At 44.3% G+C, this 16,018-nt stretch overlaps 1 protein-coding gene across 1 annotated transcript in view; it reads right to left on the bottom strand.

The window, feature by feature from the left end:
• pik3cb (phosphatidylinositol-4,5-bisphosphate 3-kinase, catalytic subunit beta) overlaps window positions 1-16,018 on the bottom strand; it is a 183,583-nt gene that overhangs the window by 52,631 nt on the left and 114,934 nt on the right. Inside the window, exons 12-13 of the mRNA XM_078410822.1 lie at window positions 14,865-15,053; window positions 637-758 (exon numbers count right to left, since the gene is read on the bottom strand). Coding sequence (XP_078266948.1) covers window positions 637-758; window positions 14,865-15,053 — 311 coding nt within the window. The remainder of the gene's footprint in view (window positions 1-636; window positions 759-14,864; window positions 15,054-16,018) is intronic.

Below are 16,018 nucleotides of genomic sequence, written 5' to 3'. Positions count from 1 at the left end.
TACAAGTTTGTAGGTAAATTGTAAAATGTCCCTAGTGTGTGTAGGATATCATATCATATCATATCATATATATATAGCCGGAAACAGGCCTTTTCGGCCCTCCAAGTCCGTGCCGCCCAGCGATCCCCGTACATTAACACTATCCTATACCCACTAGGGACAATTTTTACATTTACCCAGCCAATTAACCTACATACCTGTACGTCTTTGGAGTGTGGGAGGAAACCGAAGATCTCGGAGAAAACCCACGCAGGTCACGGGGAGAACGTACAAACTCCTTACAGTGCAGCACCCGTAGTCAGGATCGAACCTGAGTCTCCGGCGCTGCATTCGCTGTAAAGCAGCAACTCTACCGCTGCGCTACCGTGCCGCCCGGTAGTGTTAGTGTTAGTGTGCGGGCATTGCTGGTAGGTGCAGACTCAGTGGGCTGAAGAGCGCGTTTCCGCACTGTATCTCTAAACTTAACTAAACTAAATCTGTTCAAGACTGTTCAAATTTTAAGCAGGCTTACCTTGAAGTACCGGATGCTTTATCAGAGCAACATTCAAGTTTCAAAAACTTGCTTTCATTATTTTTTTCATTATTTTATCACAATATCTTAAAAGATACATCCCCCAAATGTGCTAACAAACAAACCTCATTTCACTCAAGCATGCCACGGCATACATCCGTACATATATGTCTGGGTAGTTGAAGTCCAGCAATTCCAAAGCTTCCCTGGGTGGTAGTTTGTTCCAGATTTGGAGCAATGCTTGGAGCTGTACCAAAAGAACAGAAATCTGGTCACAAAATATTCAACAGGAAAACATGGCCCACAGGGAAGCATAAGTCTTCCTTAAAAAAAAGGTGACACAATCAGCGGTAGAGTTGCTGCCTTACAGCGCCAAAGACCCAGGTTCGATCCTGACTATGGGTGCTTATCTGTACGGAGTTCGCCCATGACCTGTGTGGGTTTTTCCCGGGTGCTCTGGTTTCCTCCCACACTCGAAAAGACATACAGTTTGTAGGTTAATTGGCTTCGGTAAAATTGTAAGTTGTCTCCAGTGTATAAGATCGTGCAAATTCCATACAGAGAGCACCCTTAGTCGGGATCGAACCTGGGTCTCCGGCGCTGTATTGCGTTGTAAGGCAGCACCACCCCATAGGGAGAAGGACTTCTTCCCACGTAAATGCAAGGACATTTCAAAGTCCTACACTTGGATGGGAGCGGTGCTGTTAGGGAATATCTTGGCCTGGGTGGCCTGATTGCTGGCTACCTCAAGAAACTACCTCGTCATCTGCAATCACACCTTTAAATCTCACCAATCTTGGGTTGTCGTAAAAATGTCAAGGCAAATACTTAAAAAAAAGAAGTGTAATTTATCACAATACCATAGTTACCTAGTAGTACTGTCATCGTTATTGCTTAAAAGAGCTGGCTACGTTCAAATTGGTAGCAGTAGCAATCATTACAATTCAAAATGACTACATTTTGGCTATGCATTGCTTTGTGCTGTCTCTAGGTCATGAAAACTACTGTAATTCTTTAACATAACATGTGGGGTATTCTTTAACATACCCCAATGGAAAACACTTTCTCAAGATCCAGATGTACCACAGCTTCTGACAACAGAGAATCTATTAAAAAGCAATCTTCTCCCCAGCTTACAAGACATTTTCTGGGTGGCTTCCAAACACGGTCATGTATGGGGCTGGTGTACACATCTCTAAAAAAAATTACCATTGAATTATGCTTCTCTGCAACACTAAATTGATATTCCTTCTGCATTTTGTCATGAATGATGCATATCTTCTGCTATATAGATAACAATCTAATCAACACCAAAACTGCCAAAAGTAAGTGCTTCACAGTTCAATGTGAAGATCTTTAGGTGCTGTATACAACATAGGCACTCATTTGTTTTCCCCCCCGAAATACATTCTAAATTGAACAGGAGCCTGGGAGTCGAGACAGTGTGATTTAATCCCCTATTCTCTATTAAGAGGCAGGAGGAGGCAAACTGATCTGTTATCGTAGCTTTTTAATTAGACGACAAGCCTTCGTTTTTACAAGTTACAGCTGAGACCTTCTCTGGCACAGATTGACATAAATGAGTTAAGTGAATGAATTAAACAAACAGATATCATTGCAGATGGTCATCAAGTGCCACATGATCTTCTTGTACAAATATAGCAGCAGGCCTGATTCTTAGCTTTCTTCCTTCAAATATTCATCTTTGAGAAACGCTTCCATTTTCTCTAATAAAAGTCCCGCACACAGCGAAAGAGACAAAATGCTGGCATAACTCGAAGATAGACACAAAGTGCTGGATTCATTCAGCAAGTGAGGCAGCACCTCTGGAGAAAAGGAATATACGATGTTTGGAGTCAGAACCCTTCTTCAGACTGAAAGATAGCGCAGGCCAGGACAAAACAGGGCCGGCAACAGATGACCTCAGGAAGGGTGGAGTCCACTATTGCCCATTGTTAGCTGGGGAAGATTGTTTGCTGAAGTAACTCAGCAGGTCAGGCAGCATCTTTGGAGAACATGGATAGGTGACGTTTTGGGTCGGGACCCATCTTCAGACTGACACACAATATACAGCACACAGAGGATCTGTACACTCCAATTCAGTGCAGTAGCTTTCGTAGAGACCAATTGACGAGTTGCAACACAGCTTTTTCCTGTCATTGAGCTAACAGCATTGTGTGCTAACTTCTTAGCACTGAATCTTTCAAACCTTTCCCTTAACTTGATATCTCTTACTTGGCAAGTTACTTTATGATTCTAAACTGAATTATCATCAAGTTTTAAATATTTGAATAAAATAGTCCATCTATTGATTAATCTGTTGGGGTGTTATTGATATTGGTATTGGCTTAATATTGGTATTGGTTATTTATTGGCATGTACTGAGATACAGCTTGAGATATGGCTTGCATGCTATCCCATCAAATCAGATGATACACATTACATCAGAGTATCGGGCGGCACCGAGGAGCAGTGGTAGAGTTGGTGCCTTACAGTGCTTGCAGCGCCGGAGACCCGGGTTCCATCCTGACTACGGGTGCTGTCTGTACGGAATTTGTACGTTCTCCCCGTGGGTTTTCTTCGAGATCTTCGGTTTCCTCCCACACTCCAAAGACTTACAAGTATGTAGGTAAATTGGCTTGGTACAAGTGTAAATTGTCCTTAGTGTGTGTAAAATAGTGTTAATGTGCGGGGATTGCTGGTCGTTGCGGACTCGGTAGGCCGAAGAGTCTGTTTCCGCTCTGTATCTCTAAACTAAACCATGAATCCAATCAAGCCATACTCAAGTACAACAGGAAGAGCAAAAAGAAAAATACCAGAGGGCAGAATATAGTTTCTCAACATTGTCGTGTAACAGTTCTAGAGAAAGAGTCCAATGTCTGCAATGAGGTAGGTAGGAATATCGGGACTGTACCTTAGCTTCTGGAAGGACTATTCGGAATTCTGACAATGGAAGGGAAGAAGCTGTTGCTGAATCTGGCTGTCCATGCTTTTACACCTTCTGCACACTGAGAGCAGGGAGAAGAGGGAATGACCGAGGTGAAAATGGTCCTTGATTATGTTGGCAAGTCTTAATTACGTTGATGCAAGGAGCAATGGGGATGGGAGGAGTAGAAATTTAATCGGGTTCAAATCTAATCCAAGACAGCAAATCTTGGAGCCAAAGCTAATAAGGGCTTGAATTCAGAAATCAGAATACCTGCCAACAATCAGTACAGAAATCACACCCTCATAACTGATCTTCAAATAAATCTGAACATAAGACACAAAATGCTGGAGTAACTCAGCGGGACAGGCATCATCTCTGGAAAGAAGGAATGGGAGGGTTTTTCCCCCCTCCAATATCAGAATTCGGAATAGTCCTTCCAGAGGCTAAGGTACACTCCCGATCTTCCTACCTACCTCATGACGTTTCGGGTCGAGACCCGCCTTCAGACTGAAAGGGAAACGAGAGATACAGACAGGGGGGTAGAGAGATATAGAACAGAAGAATGAAAGAGATGCAAAAAAGGTAACAATGATAAAGGAAACAGGCCATTGTTAATCTGATTGTTGACAGTCATCAGTGGATGCCGTGAGAAAAAATCTTGTAGACGGACACACATCAGTTAGCAACTTCAGTCATAACCATGGAAGACAAATGGAGTTCATGTTGCTGGTGTTGCACTTTATGATTATTATTTTTTAAAGATCAATTTTAAACCTGAAATTGTTCAGCAAAGTGGGGACTGAGGATTTTTTTTATTTTTTGCTATAAAATGCTCCCCAACAATCCAGCACCTTTGACCATCCACTGTGAGGTTGACTGTCTCGGAGGGAAATTCAGATCACAGACTAGGTATTTCATGCTCACAATATCTTAGCTGCAAGAGGAACAGTGCAGTATGTTCCGTCCCCTCCCTCCCCCCCCCCCCCCCCCCAGCTTGACACACAATCACACAATCAGAAAAAAGTATGTCTTTGGGTTGAGAACTCAATCTCCGATCATTCTCGCAAGTTCAACAAAAGGCAGGCAAGAGAAATTCCAAAAGCACTGGGTAGAGTTTATTTATATTTCCCTGGTCATTCTTTTCAGATGGCAAGCTCGAGATAATTAACACGCCAACCAGGGTGGATACCTGGCAGCAGCAATCAGAGGTCAAAAGATTAACAGAAGGGGTGTTTTGACAGCAGGCCAGTGTGCATTACTGCATCTGGATCAAATTTGTCACTGCAGAAATACTACAAACCCTCTAAAGGCCTGGAAATAGAAATTTTCATCAAGAATTTACATGGCTGGGAGGGTAGAGTGTAAGCCTATGCAGTTAAATAGTGGCAATTTACATTTCTCTTTAGATGCGCTGATTGGGGTTATACATCTTATGATTCGCAAATAGAAATACCTAACACTAGAGGGCATAGCTACAAGGTGAGGAGGGGAAAGTTTAATGGAAATGTGTGGGGCATGTTTTGTTTTACACACAGAGAGAGTGGTGAGGGCCTTGAATGCACCGCCAGGGGTAATGGTGGGGGAAGATACGATAAGATACATTTAAGAGCTTTTTAGATTTTTTAGATATGCAGGGAATAGAGGGATATGGATCTCGTACAGGCAGTTGAGATCAGTTCAACCAGGCAATATTGTGGGCTGAAGGGCCTGTTCCTATGCTGTACTGTTCTATGTTATTAAAATACAGGTACATAAAGTGGACACAGAGGGATCTGGGTGAGCATATATAGTGAGTACAAAACCTGGGGTGCACACAACTATGCAATGAACTGTAGCAGTTGACTTTACATCATCACGCTGGGTTTCCTGCAAGCTCGCATTGTGGATCATTTGTTCTCAAGACAATTGGCAGCAAGGTGGCGCTGTGGTAGAGTTGCTGCCATACAGCACCAGAGACCAGGGTTCGATCCTGACTACGGGTACTGTCTGTACAGAATTTGCACATTCTCCGTATGATCTCGTGGGTTTTCTCCGGGTGCTCCGGTTTCCTCCCGCACTCCAAACATGTGTAGGTTTGTAAGTTATTTGACATCCATTAAAAAATTGTCCCAAGTGTGTAGGATAGCGCTAGTGCATGGGGTGATCGCATGTCGGCGTGGACTCGGTGGGCTGAAGGTCCTGTTTCCACGCTGTATCTCTAAACTATTCCAACAACTAAAACAATCTGATTCAGAAAGCGAACAAGTTTTATGTAATATGTCAACAAAATGAGACAGCCAAGGCATTCTTATTTAGTCAGCAAGTTAAAGTTCCAGCAATGCATCTGCACAAAATGCTCCAAGGGTTGCTTACAGAGTGAGCCATTGTTCTTCCAAGAAGAGGAGCCACCACCTACAGTCTTTACAGGAGCAACAGGGTCCTCGGTCGATAGGATGTTTCCACTGGTGGGGGAGTCTAGGACCAGAGTGCTTAGCCTCAGAAAAAAGGATGTACCTTTAGAAAGATGAGGAGGAATTTCTTCACTCAGAGGGTGGTGAGTTTGTGAAATTCATCGCCACAGATGGCTGTGGGGGCCAAGTCAATGGGTAATTTTAAGCCGGAGATTGATAGGTTGTTGATTAGTATAAGGGTGTCAGGGGTTATGGGGAAAAGGCAGGAGAATGGGGTTGAGAGGGAAATATATATCAGCCATGATTGATCGACGGAATAAACTCGATGGGCAAAATGGCCTAATTCTGCTCTTTATGAACTTTACCAAAGATTTTATTCCAGCTAACCTAATCAGTTTGGACCAATTCCTTATCTGAAATCTAACAATGTCCTTTGCTGACCATGAAAACAGAGAATCAATTACTAATCTCCAGTTTATTTTCCCTTCCAATGTATTAAATATAGCCTGCTGTGTTATTAAGCTTTGCTCTTCTGTATTACTCTCAAAGCATGTGCTTTGACAAATTTTTTATGTTTCTTACAAAACAATAAGGATTCCAGCACTTTTCTTTCTTTATGTCTGGTGAATCCATTTCCTCCCAAATTCTAACTCATGACAAGGCTCGGGTTCAGTTCACAAATAAGGAACTGCAGATGCAGGTTTATAATAATAGACACAAAGCGCTGGGAGTAACTCAGTGGGTCAGGCAGCATCCCCGGAGAATGTGGATAGGTGACATTTTGGACCTCTACAGTTTGAAGAAGGATCCCAACCCAAAACGTCACCCATCTACGTTCTCCTGAGATGCTGCCTGACCTGCTGAGTTACTTCAGCACTTTGTGTCTTCAAATTACATCTGCCGCCCTAACGATGCCAAATTACAATTTGACTTCAAATTACAGTTCACTATCTGGGCCAAGTGTGAACTTTACGGTCAGAAAATGATCCTGTGCTCTCAGCATTACTAATGCAAGGCTGTATGGATGTCTCTCCTGCAATTGAAGTTATTTTATATAGTTTTTAAAAAATCTAAGTACTGAAGCAACATAGCTGACCAGGCAATATCCAAGGAGGGAAATGAACAGATGAAATTTTTTGGATTGGGCCCTTCTTCAGACAAGACTCCTGTCTCATCTTTATTTTGAATGATATTTGGCTTCACAATGCCTTCATCAAAAAATAGCAATGGATTAAAAATTAAACATTCATCTAACTTAAACAGGGAACGGAATTTAACATTCCTCAAGTCCGTAGAGAGCGTACCTTTAATGTGGTCTGGGGTTTAATTTAATTTCTTTTAGGAAACTGAGCAGCAGGCTCAAGCTCCATTACAACCTAACAAAGACTGCATATTAGAGTCATAGTTGTACAGCGTGGAAACAGGCCCCCCAGCCCAACTTGCCCATGCTGACCAACATGCCCCATCTACCCTAGTCCCACCTGCCTGCATTTGGCCCATATCCCTCCAAACCTACCCTTTTCATGTACCTGCCTAAATTTTCTTAAAATGCCTCAACTATCTCCTTGTAGTTTGTTCCATACACCCACCACCCTTTGTGTAAAAAAAAGTCACCCCTCAGATTCCCATTAAATCTTCCCCACCCTTCCACCCCACCTCCCCCTCTGCCCCCCTCCCCCCACTCTCCCCTCACCTTAACTTGTATCCTCTGGTTTTCGATTCCCCTACTCTGGGCAAAATAATCTCTGCATGGCTTTAAACTAAGTAGTGGGGGGGGAGGGGTTGACAAATTGGGAATATGGAGATGGAGTTAAAGGGGAAGCGAATACAGGAGAAACTGTCAAGGACTCTCGTATGAATGGGAAGGGAAGTTCTAGAAGGGATATGAGAGTAAGGTCAGGGCCAATTGTGACCGGTGTGAGAGGGGAGGTAAATACCGAAGTTAAAGTGTTGTATTTAAATGCGCGAAGTATAAGAAATAAAGTGGATGAGCTTGAGGCTCAGTTAGACATTGGCAAGTATGATGTTGTGGGAATCACTGAGACATGGCTACAAGAGGACCAGGGCTGGGAGCTGAATATTCAGGGGTACACAACGTACAGAAAAAACAGGCAGGTGGGGAGAGGGGGCGGGGTAGCTCTGTTGGTAAGGAATGATATTCACTCCCTTGCAAGGAGTGACATAGAATCAGGAGATGTAGAATCAGTATGGATAGAGATGAGGAATTGTAAGGGTAAAAAGACCCTAATGGGAGTCATCTACAGGCCCCCAAACAGTAGCCTCGACATAGGGTGCAAGTTGAATCAGGAGCTAAAATTGGCATGTCACAAATGTAATGCTACGGTGGTCATGGGAGATTTCAACATGCAGGTAGACTGGGAAAATCAGGTTGGTAATGGACCCCAGGAAAGAGAGTTTGTGGAGTGCCTCCGAGATGGATTCTTAGAACAGCTTGTACTGGAGCCTACCAGGGAGAAGGCAATTCTGGATTTAGTGTTATGTAATGAACCTGACCTGATAAGGGGACTCGAGGTAAATGAGCCATGCCCGAGGCAGTGACCACAATATGATAAGTTTTACTCTACAAATGGAGAGGGAGAAGGGAAAATCGGAGGTGTCAGTATTACAGTATAGCAAAGGGGATTACAGAGGCATGAGGCAGGAGTTGGCCAAAATTGACTGGAAGGAGGCCCTAGCAGGGAAGACTGTGGAACAGCAATGGCAGGTATTCCTGGGAATAATGCAGAAGTTGCAGGATCAATTTATCCCAAAGAGGAGGAAAGATTCTAAGGGGAGTAAGAGGCACCCGTGGCTGACAAGGGAAGTCAAGGACAACATAAAAATAAAAGGGAAGAAGTATAACATAGCAAAGAAGAGTGGGAAGCCAGAGGATTGGGACTCTTTTAAAGAGCAACAGAAGATAACTAAAAAGGCAATACGGGGAGAAAAGATGAGGTACGAGGGTAAACTAGCCAATAATATAAAGGAGGATAGTAAAAGCTTTTTTAGGTATGTGAAGAGGAAAAAAATAGTCAAGGCAAATGTGGGTCCCTTGAAGACAGAAGCAGGGGAATTTATTATGGGGAACAAGGAAATGGCAGAAGAATTGAACCGTTACTTTGGATCTGTCTTCACTGAGGAGGATACAAACAATCTCCCAGATGTTCTAGTGGCCAGAGATCCTAGGGTGACAGAGGAACTGGAGGAAATCCACATTAGGCAGGAAAAAGTTTTGGGTAGACTGATGGGACTCAAGGCTGATAAATCCCCAGGGCCTGATGGTCTGCATCCCAGGGTGCTTAAGGAGGTGGCTCTAGAAATTGTGGACGCATTAGTAATTATTTTCCAATGTTCTATAGATTCCGGGTCAGTTCCTGTGGATTGGAGGGTAGCTAATGTTATCCCACTTTTCAAGAAAGGAGGGAGAGAGAAAACGGGAAATTATAGACCAGTTAGTCTGACATCAGTGGTGGGGAAGATGCTGGAGTCAATTATAAAAGACGAAATTGCGGAACATTTGGATCGCAGTAACAGGATCGTTCCGAGTCAGCATGGATTTACGAAGGGGAAATCGTGCTTGACTAATCTACTGGAATTTTTTGAGGATGTAACTAGGAAAATTGACAGGGGAGAGCCGGTAGATGTGGTGTACCTCGACTTTCAGAAAGTCTTCGACAAGGTCCCACATAGGAGATTGGTGGGCAAAATTAGAGCACATGGTATTGGAGGTAGGGTACTGACCTGGATAGAAAGTTGGTTGACAGACAGAAAGCAAAGAGTGGGGATAAATGGGTCCCTTTCAGAATGGCAGGCAGTGACTAGTGGGGTACCGCAAGGCTCGGTGTTGGGACCGCAGCTATTTACAATATACATCAATGACTTGGATGGTGGGATTAAAAGTACCATTAGCAAATTTGCCGATGATACAAAGCTAGATGGCAGTGTGAACTGTGAGGAAGATGCTGTGAGGTTGCAGGGTGACTTGGACAGGTTGTGTGAGTGGGCGGATGCATGGCAGATGCAGTTTAATGTGGATAAGTGTGAGGTTATCCACTTTGGTGGTAAGAATAGGAAGGCAGATTATTATTTGAATGGTGTTAAGTTAGGAAAAGGGGACGTACAACGTGATCTGGGTGTCTTAGTGCATCAGTCACTGAAAGGAAGCATGCAGGTACAGCAGGCAGTGAAGAAAGCCAATGGAATGTTGGCCTTCATAAAAAGAGGTGTTGAGTATAGGAGCAAAGAGGTCCTTCTGCAGTTGTACAGGGCCCTAGTGAGACCACACCTGGAGTACTGTGTGCAGTTTTGGTCTCCAAATTTGAGGAAGGATATTCTTGCGATTGAGGGCGTGCAGCGTAGGTTTACTAGGTTAATTCCCGGAATGGCGGGACTGTCATATGTTGAAAGACTGGAGCGACTAGGTTTGTATACACTGGAATTTAGAAGGATGAGAGGGGATCTTATCGAAACGTATAAGATTATTAAGGGGTTGGACATGTTAGAGGCAGGAAACATGTTCCCAATGTTGGGGGAGTCCAGAACCAGGGGCCACAGTTTAAGAATAAGAGGTAGGCCATTTAGAACAGAGATGAGGAAAAACTTTTTTAGTCAGAGAGTTGTGAATCTGTGGAATTCTCTGCCTCAGAGGGCAGTGGAGGCCAATTCTCTGAATACATTCAAGAGAGAGCTAGACAGAGCTCTTAAGGATAGCGGAGTCAGGGGGTATGGGGAGAAAGCAGGAACGGGGTACTGATTGAGAATGTTCAGCCATGATCACATTGAATGGCGGTGCTGGCTCGAAGGGCCGAGTGGCCTACTCCTGCACCTATTGTCTATTGTCTATTGCATTTACCCGATCTATTCCTCTCATGATTACACCTCTATAAGATCGCCCCTCATCCTCCTGCACTCCAATATTATGTGACACTCAGATTAGGCTGGGATGAAGGGGACTTTACTTAAATGGGCTACCCTGCTTCTTCTGAAAGCTGCAAAATCAAATCTGAGAACTTCAAAGGCTCACGCAATTTAAATTTTGATTTCAGGTGTAGGCTCCAGTGTTCCCTTTGGAAGATGGTGGAGCGGTGGATGCAGATTATTCCCAAGTGCCACATAGGATTTAGAGGGAATATGGGCCAAATGCAGGCAGGTGGGACTAGTGTAGATGGGGCATGTAGGTCGACGTGGGCAGGTTGTGCTGAAGGGCTTGCTTCCACGCTGTATGACTCTATGATCCATTATTCACCATATGCAATTCCTACTGGAGGATGCCCAGTGTGAATACTGGAAGATATCAAAATGGCGGCACGGTAGCACAGCGGTAGAGTTGCTGCTTTACAGCGAATGCAGCGCCGGAGACTCAGGTTCGATCCTGACTACGGGTGCTGCACTGTAAGGAGTTTGTACGTTCTCCCCGTGACCTGCGTGGGTTTTCTCCGAGATCTTCGGTTTCCTCCCACACTCCAAAGACGTACAGGTATGTAGGTTAATTGGCTGGGTAAATGTAAAAAATTGTCCCTAGTGGGTGTAGGATAGTGTTAATGTGCGGGGATCGCTGGGCGGCACGGACTTGGTGGGCCGAAAAGGCCTGTTTCCGGCTGTATATATATGATGATATGATGAATGACATTATCCGCTGCTTGTTAATAATAGGAAAACAGTCACTCTGGTCACCAGCTTCCGCAATGCACTTATGCAATACCTCGTATGGTGAAATTTTACCCTCAATACAAATGTATGTCAAAATCCTCTTCTTCAATGTGGCTTTGGCAACCTAGACATCTTGGGGAATTCCTCTACTTTCTGTGGGCACCAGCGAGTCTGTCCATATATGGTAAGAATTTATTAAATTATACAAGGAGTTTCGGGGCATGTTGGAAAACATCTCATATTCCTGAAACGTTCCTGCAAGTCTACCAGGAATCTGCGCTGCACGTCAGAATCAATGTTGTTTGGATTACTGTCAGGCGGTGAAGAAACTGGCATGGTTTGGGTCCCTAGACTCAGGTGTGTGAATGGACTTTTCATCTCTGTCTCAAATCCTTTTGGCAAGGTAGATGAAACAGTTTCCATCACACTCGAGTTTATGCACTTTGGAAATTGCTTCAAGATTCATTGCCTCCAGCCCGTCTCAATTCTATCATGAGTTTCTGAATTCTGGCCATAATGGGAAACAAATTGCGTGATTCCATTCTAAGCACAACTTCTATGTTCGGAAAATTCACCCTATCTTTTCTCCCTTGTGGTTTTATATATATCTCCATACGATATCAACCTTCTGCTCCCTGTGCTCCGAGGAATAAAATCCGAGCCTGCCCAACCTCTCTCCCTGTAGCTCAGGCCCTCAACTCCTGGCAATATCCTTAGAAAATAGACACAAAATGCTGGAGTAACTCAGCAGGTCAGGCAGCATCTCTGGATAGAAGGAATGGGTGACGTTTCGGGTCGAGATCCTTCTTCACCCATTCCTTCTATCTAAATGTTCTTAGAAATCTCTTTTTGAAATCATTCCGTTATGTCTTGGTGATGTACTTCCTGCAGCAGGGCAGCCAAAACTGTGCACAATACTCCAAGCCTCACAAGCATCTTGTACAACGTTCAGATCTCCCAATGATCCAAAAAAAACAAACTCCTGCCCCTTTGCCTAGATAGCATGAAAAATAAAGTTTTTCACTGCAACCATCCTACCACAACTAGAGAGCAGTGCTGAACTACTATCTACCTCATTGGAGACCCTTGGACTAACTTTTATTGGCTTTATCTTGCACTAAACATTATTCATGTTATTCCCTTTATCATGTATCTGTACACTGTGGATGATTCGGTTGTGATCATGTATTGTCTTTCCGCTGACTGGTTAGCACGCAACAATAGCTTTTCACCGTACCTTGGTACAAGCGACAATAAAGAAAATTTCAAACTCATCTCAATACGCACAGTGATGAAGCAATATTAATATTTTTCGAAATGGATACAAAGATCCGGTCTGCTCTCAAATTAAGATTCAATTTTACACAATCTGCTTTAGGCCTTTGGCAGAAACTGCCAAACTTGCACCCACAAAATTAAATGGATATTAAATGGACGATTATAAAGGAAAGGAGTTAAAATTTCAGTGATGAGATCAAAGGCGAGGAAGCCAACAAGATTATTGTCGAAAAAATTCACTGGAAAGTGCCCTTTAAAATTAGAAAGGAATCTTCTTCGTCATCTCTGTCTGCTGTATCTTACAGAAAAACATTTTACGAGTAGCTTCCTGTTATTGTCACTTTTGCTCTGCTGGCCAAATAACAGTGACAAGGAGGAAGGGGACCCCTGGGTAATGTCGGTTTTTTTTCATCTTCAAGAAACATGAATATGAAATGCATTTCATTTGAAAAGCACATTGTGTTTGAGTGATGGTGCCTGCAACTCAGTGATGACTCTGCCTGATTGCAGCAAACACTTGGTCTCAACGGAATTACCGGTCAAGGGATGAAAGTAACGGTCAGAAGTCCTTGAAAATGCGACAGACAAATTTGTAAGACTGACGAGAAAAGTGTGCCAACTTCAACACATTTCGTTTGGAGAGTTTGCGAGAAAATTGTGTGCATTGTTTTAGTTTTAATAATACAGCAGGGAAATGGGCCCTTCGGCCCCCCAAGTCCACGCCAACTATCGAACACCACGTTCACACTAGTTCTATGTTATCCCACTTTCTCATCTACTCGCTACACATTGGGGGCTATTAACCCACTAGCCCTCTTGGGATATGGGAGAAGCGAGTAAAAGCGCCCGGAGAAAACCTAAGCACTCAAGTGGAGAACGTGCAAACAGTGAGTGGCAGTGGTGCCGCTGGTAGAGCTGCTGCTTCACAGCTCCGGAGACCGGGCGGGGTTCAATCCTGACCTCGGCTGCTCTCTGTGTAGATTCTGCATGTTCTCCCTGTGGATGTCTGCGTTTCCCCTGAGTGCTCCGGTTTACTCCCACATCCCAAAGACATGTGGGTTTGTAAGTTATTTGGCCTATAAATTTGTGCCTGATGTGCAAGGAGTTGATGAGAAAGTAGGATAAAATAGAACTAGTGTGCAAGAAGGAACTGCAGGTGCCGGTTTACCCTGAAGATAGACACAAAATGCTGGAGTAACTCAGCAGTCAGGCAGCATCTCTGGAGAAAAGTAGGTGACGTTTTGGGTCAAAACCCTTCATCAGGAACAACTGCCGAAACAACTGCGCCACTGACCGGAACGCACCCCGGTAGGCCCAACTCGCCCCACAGGCTTCCCAGGGGACTACAGTGAAGTTGGGCGGCAAGGCCTGCCGGGGCTGAAGGAGCTTCAGCGGCGGCAGTGATGGGAGCCTCGGCGGTGGCAGCGAGTGACTCGATGGCGACAGCAGGAGCCTCAGCGGCAACGGGAGTTTGAGTGGCATGGGGCCTCGCGATCAGCAGTCGATGAGCATGAGGGGGGGAGACAATGGGGATCCGGCTTGGGGGGGGGGCGCCCTGCAGAATAGTGGAGGACCCGGCGTGGGGGGGCCGCCGTGAAGGACGGTGGGAGAACAAAGGGGAACCCGGTGTGGAGAAGAGGGGGCACTCTAGTTTAGAATCCTCAGGCCAGGGGATAAGCTTGTGTTTGTTTGTTTGTTCGTTCATTGTTCCGGCGAAGGTGCTGTGTACACAGCAGCCAGCCAACAGTCGTTTGTATTTTTCTTTATGTTTTCACTTTTAATGTCAAGTCTTTGTGTACCTTGTGTGTTGTGACTGTCGGCAGACCAATTTCCCTCCGGGGATGAATGAAGTTTTATCTTATCTTATCTCATATTCCTTGTCTCCAGAGATGCTGCCTGATCCACTGTTATAGAACTAGTGTGAACGGGCGATTGATGGTCAGCATAGATTTGGCGTGCCAAATATCCTATTTCCATGCTGTACCTCTAGGCTAAACTAAACAATGCTCCATTTCTAGCTCTCAGTAGGAAGAGCTGCTTTTCACGAGGCACTCAGTTATGGAGGTGCTTAGATAATGATGGAAAAAGGAAAGTTCAATAGCCATACCTGAGACACATCTTCATGCTTATTCCACTTTACAGAGAGCAGCAGTTTGGGCAGTGACTGAGGAAAGTTTTCCCTGCAATCGTATCGCAGAGTCCATATTAAATCCATCTCATTTTCACACAGTTGAGACAATGGATCCCGTTCCGTGATTTCTTTTAGTTCAATGTGCAATTTCTTCCATCCTCGGCCCTGAGTGAACAAATACACGTTACACGTTAAGCCAATGTCCAATCCAAGTCCTAACACCAGGACTTAACACCATCCCTTGTCCAAAGTACCTTGCTCAATTTCTCTGAATTGTCAATTTTTCGTCCTGTCATGTGCATTCCTCTCCTAAAGGAGTTATCATGGTCTTAATGTGAACGATCAGACATTTAGGACAGCGAAGAGATGCAATAAGGGCGGCATGGTGGCGCAGCGGTAGAGTCGCTGCTTTACAGCACCAGAGACCCGGGTTCAATCCCGACTACAGGTGCTATCTGTGCGGAGTTTGCACGTTCTCCCTGTGACCACGTGAGTTTTCTCTGGGTGCTCCGGTTTCCTCCCACACTCCAAAGACTTGCAGGTTAATTGGCTTCGGTAAACTTGTAGGTTTTTCCGAGTGTGTAGCATTGTGTTAGGGTATGGGGTGATCGCTGGTCAGTGCAGTATCCGTGGGCCGATGGGCCTGCTTCCACACTGTATCTCTAAAGTCTAAAGTCCATCGATAGCAGTGTAAATCTTTGGGATTCTCCAACTGTGGAACCTCAGTCAGACAGATGTTGACATATATTTTTGGTTATAAAAGGGGTTAGTGCAGGAATGTTTCAATGAAGCAGAGGAATAGTCATGCACCATTAATTAGTGCAGGTGGCATGAAGATAGAATAGTCTATCCTTGATTCATCTTTGCATGTCATCTTCTTAGCTGAATTCTTGCTTGGCTACTCACTTTCACCCTCTCTGCATTCTTGAATACGACCAAACACATAATTTGCCTGCTGCTCAACCTATTCTGTCTTACTTTAATCTTTCCAAAGACCTTCCCAATCATATTTCAAGGTTCAGTTAGAGCCACAAAACTTACCATAGTTAAACTGGCTTGATGGCATCAGCAACTTTATGAAGTTGAATATTAGTGCTCGTTGCAATTAGTTTGTATTACAAAACTTGCTT

The sequence above is a fragment of the Rhinoraja longicauda genome, chromosome 13, assembly GCF_053455715.1.
Source record: "Rhinoraja longicauda isolate Sanriku21f chromosome 13, sRhiLon1.1, whole genome shotgun sequence".
Lineage (NCBI taxonomy): Eukaryota > Metazoa > Chordata > Chondrichthyes > Rajiformes > Arhynchobatidae > Rhinoraja > Rhinoraja longicauda.
Note: the sequence above shows the minus strand (reverse complement) of the source record. Positions and strands in the feature narration are given on the sequence as shown.